At 35.8% G+C, this 12,628-nt stretch overlaps 1 protein-coding gene across 1 annotated transcript in view; it reads right to left on the reverse strand.

The window, feature by feature from the left end:
- Window positions 1-11,938, reverse strand: part of LOC106869534 (uncharacterized) — a 34,447-nt gene extending 22,509 nt beyond the window's left edge. The window contains exons 1-2 of the mRNA XM_014915308.3: window positions 10,525-11,938; window positions 2,163-2,353 (exon numbers count right to left, since the gene is read on the reverse strand). Of these exons, the coding sequence (XP_014770794.2) occupies window positions 2,163-2,353; window positions 10,525-11,774 (1,441 nt within the window). The 5' untranslated portion in view covers window positions 11,775-11,938. The remainder of the gene's footprint in view (window positions 1-2,162; window positions 2,354-10,524) is intronic.
- Window positions 11,939-12,628: the final 690 nt, after the last annotated feature.

A 12,628-nucleotide genomic window follows, 5' to 3' on the forward strand; every position in this document is an offset into this window, starting at 1 on the left:
ATTGATACAGACATATATACAAACATACACACACACACACACACACACACACACACACACACACACACACACACACACACACACACACACACACACACACACACACACACACATATGTAAGTGTATGATGTGTGTGTTGGCAAATATTGAGCTAGCGTCTAAGATTAGATTATCTAAAATTAAAATATAAGTCAATAATATATGTGGAAGATAAAAATAGATAATAAAGAACTAGAAAGAATGAAATCCTTCATCTTTAGCAGAGAGGTTAAACATATTAATAATCTCCCATTTTATTAAAACAACTTCATGTTTATCTCACTCTCAAATATTTATGCAATATGATATCGTGTTTTGATTAAATGAAATTATCCAAATTGATGAAAAACTTCCTGTAGGTGTTTAAGGTCTAAAAACAAGAATTCAGTCAGATAACGTTCGTTTGATTGAAATATTTGAACAACACAAACTGAAGTGGCTCTGGTCTTTAAAGCAGGTTTCGACCTCATTACATCTCCTCGGTGAAGCATTTCCTACTCAGCCGACATGTATAAGTGTTATCAATCAATAGATGTAACCTAAACATTTTTCTACTGGAATTCGGTCCGCAACATAGCTAAGTGGATATCAATGTTTCCAGCAATGTATAACATAGCAGCGAGGTGTCCCGTCTCAATTAATCCAGAGTTAATCCAGAATATATAATCAATCAAATTGCTAATTCACATTAATATATTTTCGAGTTCATTTTCGACTCTTCATTCAATTTAGACGTGATATTTTGCCGTGTCAGACAACGTAGAGATTATCTTCGTCCCTGTGTAGCTACTTACAAATTTTAGACGAGACGACGACAGAGTCTTGGTTAGGGATAGATTAGCAGACAGCCACTTATAGTTCAGCTCGAGAGAAGAACAAAAAAAAAAGAAACTAGTTCGATTTTAAAACAGTACACTGGTCCAGTAAACAAGCGAGGTGTGATTAACTTCCGATCATTAGATCTCATGTGGTTTTTATTAAAATTAAAATCATAGCTCCGTGTTCATGTAAGTATATATATATATATATATATATATCTGAGCTCAGGTTGTGGTCACAATTATGTGGGCCAAACGAGCCTTACTTTGAGACGCAGAGTCACACTGCATAAAGAACAGATTCATTTCCCTCAATACAGGCAGATAGCACTGAGCAGACATATCGCCAGATGCGCAAGTAATAAAACGCCGAATTTTCATATCTTCCCGTTATACCAATGCAAAGATTCAATCTCAGTACAAGAACGCCTAAACAAGGAAACCCGGTTCATACAAAAGTACAGACCACACTTCAATATACAACTTTGACCATTTAAAAAAAAAAAATCTACCACGGAGCCAGTTGTCCCCCTTGCCACCTGTTGCTCCCCTTGATTCCCTCTCTAAACTCATCATTCTTCTTATTCTTCAAACATCCAAAACTATCACTGTACAATGTCCCTTGAAAAGCTAATTTAAATAGTGAAAACCGGTTGGATTTCATGACATCCATACAATATGTATATATTTATAAAAAGATATTAAACTATATGAAACGAAGACATTTCTCTTCCAGTTTTTATATTTGTTTTCCACATATTTTCAACTATGTATATATATATATATATATATATATATATATATATATATATATATATATATATAAAGTAAAGTGAGTCGCCACATCAAAGTGGCTGTTCCATGTTACTACTAGTTTAACCCCAGGCAGATCCTCCACCAGCTGGTTATCGGTGCGACGCTGCACCCTTTATATGCAATACATATTGCTAACAGTGGGGAGCGAGCCCTACCATCCTCTAATACAGTGCTTCTCAAACTATCTGATGCGGCGTACCGGCAGTTTTGTTTTCCAAGTGTGCCAGGGACCGGTAATATTTCTTATCTATCTATCTATCTATCTATCTATCTATCTATCTATCTATCTATCTATCTATCTATCTATCTATCTATCTATCTATCTGTCTGTCTATAATTATCAATGAACCAATAAACTTTAAACGTCAACCATTTCTCTCCCCTCTTTTTACACTACAGCTGTTTCTCTAAAATATTCTGTCTTCATGAAGGACGCAGCAAGAGAGTAAAATAGTGGCACAGCTGATGGAGTTGTGAAAGGTAACATACCTTCGGTAAAATCCAATGGAGAGACATTGATATGACCCTTTCCAACATGAATCAAATGTTCTCGAAGTTTCTGAATTCCATCAAAACATAAAATTGGGTCCTTCTTGGAACCCATATCAACGTACTTTTCATGGGCACGCTTCAAGCCATCACATTCGGCGTCAGAGAGAAATTCTTCAAACATGTAGACACTGAAATAGAGGAAAGAAGTCTTCAACACTTTTCTGCAAATAGGCAATTTTTTTTGTGTGGATGTTGAGATCAACTTTATCCTTCCTGATGTATAAAAGCTACACAGGGGCACGAAAGCAAGTTTATGAAGTTATCAGGTGTCATGTGAACATCTGAATTTGTAAATGTAGGTGATAATTAGGAAACCATTGTAGTTGGGAGATTCTTTCACACTCCAAAGCTGTGGCATCACACAAGAATTCGGTGTCTAAGTGCTTGCTTATAAAACATTTGTTTTACTTCACCAAAAAACTATTTCTTTGTTACAAAAACATTTCTGTGAATATCACCCAGATGAAAGCTTTTGCTTACATTTCGTCTTTGCATATTGCTGTTTCATTATGCAGAAATAATACAATAATAACTTCTTAGAAGGGGAAAAAGAATTGCTTTTCTGGTAAAGTTTGCCACGACAGAAAGTATCATTCAACATGAATGGTCGTTTTTAATTACCGACGATAGAAAGGCTAATTTGCTAAAGTAATGAATCTAATTAAATAATTAGATTTTATTCAAATTTATTAAATTTATTTTTCCTTAAGATTGATAAAACTTATTCAGAAAACGTAATCCACTAAGAGTTACGTAGAAATCTAGGATTTGAACAAACTAATAAATGGTATGAACATGAAGCTAATAAAGTACTAGAAAGTAAGAAATATAAGATGTTGTGGGACTTCAGCATTCAGACTGACAGAGTAATAGAAGCTAGATGGTCTGATATGGTAGCAGCAATAGTAGTAGTAGATAAAGAGAATAGAAAGTACCACATAATTGACTTTATAGTCTCAAATGATGAAGAAATCAACATGAGGGGTATAGAAAAAACAGCAAAGCACCAGGACCTAAAGAAATCAACATGAGGGGTATAGAAAAAATAGCAAGGCACCAGGACCTAGCCATTGAATTACAGAGACTATGGAAAGTGCAGATAAAATGTATCCCAGTTAGTTATAGGTGCCTTGGGAACTATCCCTAAAGATCTGAACAGATGGATAGAGGAAACAGGCATAAAAACCAGTTTAGCACAGCTCCAGAAAACAGTGTTATTAGGGACAGCTAGGATATTTAGGAGGTTCTTGGCATCTAAGGTTACTTGTTGTAGCCCGATGTTAGGAATTTTTCTTTTCCAACAGTCTAATCTGTTGTGTGCATATGAATGTAATAATTATAATAATAATAATTGGAGCATTTGGCATGATAAAAAAACATGAACAAAAACGTAAAAACCATACTTGGATCCTCAACACTACACACTATTCAAAAAATAGCCCTGCTAGGAAAAACCCACATCCCACGCGAGGCACTATCAATTCAATGATACAGCATAAACAAAACAATCCACAAACACAAGACACACGCTATACAGCAAATATCCAATGAAATAAACTACCACTAGCAGGCTAGAAACCCAATGCATTACACACACAACACAATGCAAACACTAATACAACAAAAGACTGCACCACACCTCATAAAAAAAAGAAAAAGAAACTGACACAATACATTACCGGGAAGAGTTTTCACATTCCCCAAAGCAAAAAAGAACACACAATGCTGCACCCCAAACCATCAATACGGAGAGTAGCAGGTGATGCAGTAGACATTTGCCTGAAACTACCAAATGTTGAATAATGACCATAATAATAGTAATAATGATGATGGTGGTGGTAGTAGTGGTGGTGATAATGATTACGATAATCGTTTCTAATATAATTTCTTTGCTGTCATGGTCCATGGAAACAAGAAAATGTTTCACAAAAGAGTTTCGAGAAAATGCAGGGACGTGCAACTGTGTGCTTGTATTAAAACTCAACAAGTGGTAAAGACGTTACGCAGTATATGGAACGACAAACTGAAACTCGATATGCATATGTGTGTGTGTCTGTATGAGTGTTCGTGTTTGTGTGTGTGTGTGTGTGTGTGTGTGTGTCTGTGTGTGTACATGTACATAAACATACACACACACATATACTTATAAATGAATAAGTATACATCTATATAGAAGGGTAACTCACACCCACACAAACTAGAAGCCAGTATGTGCTTGTCATCAGACAAGATATATATAAATTTTTGTCGTGTGTGTGTGTGTGTATGTGTATGCACACACACACACACAGGAGTGCACACACAAAATAACACACATACATGGCACACATCCTTACGCTCTCACACACATACGCACGCACACACACATAAACACACACATACACATACACGCACGCACACACACCTCTCACATACACAAACACACACATACACACACATACACGTACACACATACACATATACACACATGCACACACGCATACACACCTCTCACATACACAATACTCACTCACATACACAACACACACTCACATAAACACGCATATAACTACACACACAAGGGGTATAAATGACACACGCACGTGCACGCACGTACGTAAGCAAACACATGCACACACACACACACACAGGAACGCACATATACACAACATACACACACACACACGCACGCACGAAAACATACACAACATACACATACACGCAGATAAACCACCAAACCACGCACACACACACACACACACACACACACACACACATACGCGCACACACGTTCTGTTATTACACACACCCTTGCAGACTCTCGCGCACGCACAGATATTCACCTCCCTTTTTCACTCTCCTGTCTTAGAAAGAACTTTTCCTCCACCACCTCCTCTTCCGGTCCTTCCACAATGTAACCTCGTGGGCATCGGTGCCATTTTTCTCTTCCTCCGTTTTTCCATTCTTTGAACTTTCCGTCTTTCCGACGAAGGGCTCCGCCCGAAACGTCATACTCTCTCTCTTTCCTTTCCCGAGCGTCCAATAACACTATCCGTATCACGTCCTCACTTTTTTGTTATTGTTTTTTGTGTTTTTTTTAACTATATATATATATATATATATATATATATATATATATATATATATATAAATAAGCGACACGGATTTCAAAGGTGATTGCAGTACGCACGTTTCATGCTACTTCAATTTATTTAAGTAATGCGAGCATTACCTTAAATGCAATATGAAGAGCAGCAGCTGAAGATTGCTCTTCATATTGCATTTAAGGTAATGCTCGCATTACTTAAATAAATTGAAGTAGCATGAAACGTGCGTACTGCAATCACCTTTGAAATCCGTGTTGCTTATTTTTTGATTTTAATCACCTATCCTTTTGGGATGCGATATTCGGGTGCCTACGCATAAGTACCATATTCAAGCCTTGAATCTATATCTAAACCGTCTATATATATATATATATATATATATATATATATATATATATATATAATGCTTGTATGCATATATATACATATATGCGTATGTATATATATATATATATATATATATATATATATATATATATATATATATATATATATAGTGTAATATTTAGTGAACATAATGATAGTGAAGTGTGTGGTAAGAAAAAAGCTTAACGTCATTTCAAAACCTGTTTATTTTCATCCTCCAAATTTAACCAACAAAATAGGTTTCCTTATTAATTCTCACCAGATTCCCAGAGACAACGCATTTCCAGAAGATAATATTCTAAATTATAGTAAAAAGCTATAAAAAAAAATATATATATATATAATTAAAAAAAGCAAATTATTTTGTTTTAAGCTGCATTTCATATAAATATATATCTTTAATAAGAAGTCAGATGTTCAGTGAGTGTTATTTATGACGTGCATTTGTTTCAATGTTTTTAATACACACACACACATACAAAACGTACGCACATGTGTGGGTGGGTGTATGTTTATAATTGAGGGTATGAATTTCCTCTCACAAAACCATATTGATACAGTAACACTCAGTACAGATACAAACACACAGAAATCTTTTTACAGCCTCTTTCGTGCGAATGAAGACGAACACAAAGTACATGCATATTTGGATAGATACATCCATATCTATCTATCTATCTATCTATCTATCTATCTATCTATCTATCTATCTATCTATCTATCTATCTATCTATCTACCTATCTATCTACCTATCTATCTATCCATCCATCCATCCATCCACCCATCCATCCATCCATCCATCCATCTATCTATCTATCTATCTATCTATCTATCTATCTATCTATCTATCTATCTATCTATCTATCTATCTAATTATTTAAAATTATAATACAGGGTATCAAGAGATACCACCACGCTGAAAAAATAGCAGTCAAATCCTGACTCTAAAACCACAATAAATGTCCGCATGGCACGAGTAGCGAAGACGAAGGCCAAATAAACCAGTATATATATATATGTTTGTATGCATATATGAAGAGGTGCATGATAATGTAGGTGTGTATGTGTTGGTGGTTGCCTGTGTGTATGTGTTTCTGCGTTGGTAAGAGATGAACACGATAATGGCTATATTCCATCGTGTTTTCTCAGTGCGGTAATTCAATTTCTTTTTATCTCTTCAAATGAAAACGAAGAATGCAGTGAACGGAATCATAAGTTCCTAATTGAAGTCTAGTGATTCTTAATAATGGCCAAATTGAATTATTTGAAAGTCTGAGAAGAAACGCATTACAATCAACTCGCTTTAGTTTTAAAAACGACGATGACGACGAAACCAACAAGAGGATAACAACAACTGGGAGAAAGGAAATATGTATAATGGGATATGACATTAATAATATTAAAACTGCGAATGAGATCCATTTTGTAAAGGTGAGTTGTTGATGTAAATAATACAAGCATTGTTATATATCCTTATGGAATATCTGCCATTTAATATGCTGGGATTCAAGCCATACTGTAATTTGCTATTCCAATATCGCAGAACAATTCCTTGATCAAGAATATAAAGTATTCTGTAGGTGGGAGAGTGGCAGAATCCTTGTCGTGCCGGCAGAGATGCTTTACCGTATACTTTGCGGCTCTCTACGTTCAGATCCCATCTGTCTGGAGAAGGCAACGGAAAACTTCTTCAGTATCCATTCCAGGTCGAATCATGGTAGCCTACTTATCGGTGCCATGGGAGGGTATGGGCCCTGCCATGTTTCGTATATTGAGTGCAGGAGAAGGTTCACATGCACAGAACCTGCCCACTACCAGAAACATTTGTATTAGTTTATTTTTTTCAATTCACAAATCGCTCTTTAGACCCTGATGTACGAAACATTGCCACCCTGGGACAGACGTCAGTCAATCGAGGGTAACTGCCTTTTACAAGAGTTTGGTGTCAATTTATCGAAAATAGTTGATCGAAATTCGAAAAACATCAAAAGACAAATGGTTGAAGTAGCAATGTCTCGAATCAAAAAATGATGGTTTCAAATTTTGGTTGAAGACCAGGGATGAGAGTGTGTGAATCGATGACATCGACCCCAGGACCCAACTGTTATTTATTTTATCGACCTCGAAAAGATAAAAGTCAACCTTGGCAGCATTTGAACTCAGATCATAAAGATGAACGAAATGCCGCTAAGCATTTTTGCCCGGCGGGCTAACAATTCTGCTAGCTCGCTGCTTTATTACAACAAATATTAAAGGACAAAAATGTACGGTGAAAGGGAAGTGGTTGTCTTGATAATTTTTATGAGGGGAATTCTTACAATTAAAATGCAAAACAACATACGCGTGCACGCATGTGTCCACAGCGTAAAAACCTGTGAAGCTGGTGCTAATGTCCATTTAGCGTTGATTTCAATTCTGTGCTAATGGAATCAAATTTAAAGAAAAACCGTAGTAAATATTTTTCTATAAGAAGAACATTATGTAAATGCATTTAACTTCATGGACAGCTGCAACCGAAACTACGAAGCCATGGTCTGCAGGAAGAGACTCAGCGCCCGCACACCGGAGTTCATTCGAACGCTTTTGAAACAGAGGCTTAGGCTCAATTCAGACAGCTATATGAAACTGCTGGAGACTGTGCAGTTAAATCCTGGCTGGACAGGGTTGTTGCTGGAAGGACGTGTGTGGCATCAGGATTCGGTTCCTTGCCATACCGCTGGAAATAATCAGAAGCGGTCTTCGGAGAATTTCTACGATTCTTCAGACCCAATTTCTGGCTTCCTAATTCTCTAGATTGTAAATCCATGGATTACTATGTGTGGGGGTGCAGTTGAGAAAGACACCAACTGCTTTGTTTGCGACAACAAAGATGAAGATCTTCTCTGGGACACAGTGAGGACTACATGCGCCAGTTCTCGGAGCCGTCTTGAAACCGTGACGGAAGATGAGGGCGGCTACATTGAATAAATTGTTATTTACTGGCTATAATCTAGTTGATATTTATAATTAAAAAAAAATATTTTTACTTTTATTTTTGGGTTTGATATTGTATTTCCTCTTCTTTTTAGGCAAACTGTGAAATTTAGCCCGAACACCTTGTACGTATATACGGGTATAATCTCATTTATATATATATATATATACATATATATATATATATATATATATATATATATATATATATATATATATATATATATATATATATATATATATATATATATATATATATATATATATATATATTATATATATATATATGTATATATACTTATATATCTATGCATATATATACATATGTGTATATATTTATGTATATGTATATATTTTTATATATATATGTATATATTTATATATATATATGTATATATTTATATATATATATGTATATATATATATATATATGTATGTATGTATATATATATATATATATATATATATATATATATATATATATATATATATATATATATATATATATATATATATATATATATATATGAATATATGCACATATTCCTATATATATGTACATACCTACATCTATATGTATACATGTATGCATATGTGGGTACAGGACATCAAAAAACGTTAAATACAATGAGAAACGAAAGCATAGAAAACGAACATTTTCGAACAACGAAAGAAACAGAGAAACGAGACATGCAACATGAAGAGTATACCCCATCGTCAGTTGCTCCTAAGCCTTGTGATTGGATTTGGTAGACGGAAACTGAAAGAAGCCCGTTGTATATATATATATATATATATATATATATATATATATATATATATATATGTGTGTGTGTGTGTGTGTGTGTGTGTGTGTGTGTGTGTGTGTATGTATATGTTTGTGGGTCTGTGTTTGTCCCCTCAACATGGCTTGACAACCGCTGCTGTTGTTCGGTTTCTGTGGCAATAAATGGATTGGAGGTATTCGTCGACCGCCAGCAAAGATTTTCTTTGGTAAGATTCCGTCTTGAATTGTACTCTTAACCGTCACTTATCGGTTCTGCAAAAGTGGCCGATAGAATAAGTACTAGGCTTTCAAAGAATAAGTACTGGGGTCGATTTGCTCGACTGAAGGCGGTGCACCAGCAAGGCCGCAGTCAAATGATTGAAACAAGTAAAAGAATAAAAGAACATATATGTGTATCTATGTATGTCGTTATTCCGTTTTATTTCAAGATTTCTTGTCAATAGAGAAAGAACCGGTTTCTAACCTGATCCAAAGCTCTTTCATTGGAATTTCAACATCAACAACAGGGTATTTTTATTTGTATGTATGTATGTATGTATGTATGTATGTATGTATGTATGTATGTATGTATGTATGTACGTACGTATGTATGTGTATGTATGTGTATGTATGCGTGTGTGTATGTATGTACGTGCGTACGTACGTATATGTATGTATGTATGTATGTATGTATGTGTGTGTATGTGTGTGTACATACGTACGCATGTATGTATGTGCGTGTGAATATATATATTCTTTTATTCTTTTACTTGTTTCAGTCATTTGACTGCAGCCCTGCTGGAGCACACACACACACACACACACACACACACACACACACACACACACACACATACATACATACATACATACACAACTGAGAAGACTAGGATCATTTATTCAGAATTGAATGAGTTAAGTACTTAGACCAGTCTCAGTGATGGGATGCGAACCCCCGTGTTTTCAAGCAAGAGGATTATAATTAAGTTGATACGCTTAGAGATGCATCTCATGTATAAAGGAATATTCTCGATAAAAGAAATTAAAATTAAAATTTGCCTTCCAGAATGAAAAGAAAGACAGACAGGACTGTGATTGAAGACTTACTTGACGCTGCTGTTGTTCGGTTTCTGTGGCAATAAATGGATTGGAGGTATTCGTCGACCGCCAGCAAAGATTTTCTTTGGTAAGATTCCGTCTTGAATTGTACTCTTAAAATTTTTCACTTCTGGCGGCAAATCTTCATCTACAGAATTCTTAGACTTTTCCGATTCAGTTTTTTTGGTTTTCTTTTTAGTTTCAGGTTTTGTTTGTTTTTTGTTCTTCTTCGATTCACTCGTTGTTCCACTTTTCCTTTGATGTTCAAGAGTTGTTGATTTTTCTGGTTCGTCCACATTAGTTGACATGTTGAAAATAATGTTCGATCCGCTGGTTACGTCTAACGTCATTGGTTCATCAGAGAGCGTGTTTTGTAAGGGACTTGTGGAATCTTTAGGTAAAGAGCTCGATTTAGTTTTATCTTCCTTTTTTGGCAATGTTTCGGTTTTTGTGTTTTTGTTAAGCTCTGACTTTAGTTTATTTTCTTGTGATCTGTTTTCAGAGGGTTTTTCTTCGACACTTCTTTTGGATGGCAGATTTTTCTGAGGGTGATTGCTGGTTGTTTTAGGGATGTCAAAACTGTTGTCCTGTGAATCCTTTACGTTTTTAATATTACTATTTTCTTTGATGGGAGACATATTCTGGTTGTCTGCAAAATTCAGTGATGCAGAATCCTTTTCAAGTAGATTCTGTTTTTGAGACTGGGACATCTGCTGTTGGTTTTGGAGAACATCCTGTTGTTGATATCCGTTATTGGCATAACTGTCATATTTCTGTTGAGGGCAATCTGAACCTGGAGGTTGTGTGTGTTGTCGGTGATGTTGTTTGTGTTGATAAAGGTGCCCAGCTTGTTCATAGAACTCTTGGTTAATTACTTTGTTATAACCCCACAAGAAGGCGCTTGTAAAGCCGAGTAAGAGGCCAGAACTAATAAGCACAGTTGCCATAATGCATACCTTCATATGGCGTTTAAAGGAACCTTGATGTCGTTTATCTCCACTACAACCACCAACATCATGGCCATTAGAGTCACCTCTTCTTTTAGTAGTTTTACTACTACTACTCTTGCTGTTGTTATTTCTATTTCTATCACAAACGCTTTCAGTATTCCTCTTCGTAATGTTACTTTCAACGCCTTTCTTCTCTAACCGTCCATTACTTTTCGTAGACGTTACTTTATACCGAATTTCCTTTCTTTTCACATTATTTTTCAACTCCTGAGCCTTTTCCATTCTGTGTCGTCTGTAAAGAAAGCGCATGTGCTCTTTCCTTGTTGAATTTGTAAAACAATTTGGCTTTCTTTATAATTTTTAAATTTTTCTCTGTCAATCTTTGTATGTCAGTATTCCTCCGTCTCACCACCCTCACACTCTGCCCCAATTATCTTCTGCTTATCAATTTCTGCCCTTCCCTCGGTTCATCTAAGTTTTGTATATCTCCTTGTCACTCATATATCTCCTCCCTTTCTCTAGAAGTGTTTTCCTTCTTCTTCTTCTTCTTCTTCTTCTTCTTCTTCTTCTTCTTCTTCTTCTTCTTCTTCTTCTTCTTCTTCTTCTTCTTCTTCTTCTTCTTCTTCTTCTTCTTCTTCTTCTTCTTCTCCCCCTTCATCTTCTTTCTCTATCATTTTTCTTTCTATTTATTTCTGCAATGACCACCTCTCCGCCCCAACCACTCTTTGTGTAAACACAAACAAAATATCTGACTTACTCGTATGACCTCACTTCATTTGCATTTATCACATTATCTCTGACTTTGCTCTCTTCTTTTCTTTCTCTCTCTCTCTCTCTCTCTCTCTCTCTCTCTCTCTCTCTCTCTCTCCTTTTCTTTCTCTCCCTGAAGTTAAACTACTTTTATCTTCTCCACCAAGGACAAAGTCTAAAGACCAATGTTTTGCGTTTGGAATCAAGCCTGGACATACAAAACGCAGATAAAGACGTAGATGTCCGATCCTTTCACAACACACACACACACACACACACACACACACACACACACACACACACACACACACACACACACAGAGAACTATGACTCACATATAAGCACAAACATACGTACCAGCGCACAAAAATACACACCCTCACAGACACAGACACACAGATACACACTCTCA

Source organism: Octopus bimaculoides, chromosome 10 (assembly GCF_046866305.1).
Source record: "Octopus bimaculoides isolate indiv1 chromosome 10, ASM4686630v1, whole genome shotgun sequence".
Taxonomy (NCBI): domain Eukaryota; kingdom Metazoa; phylum Mollusca; class Cephalopoda; order Octopoda; family Octopodidae; genus Octopus; species Octopus bimaculoides.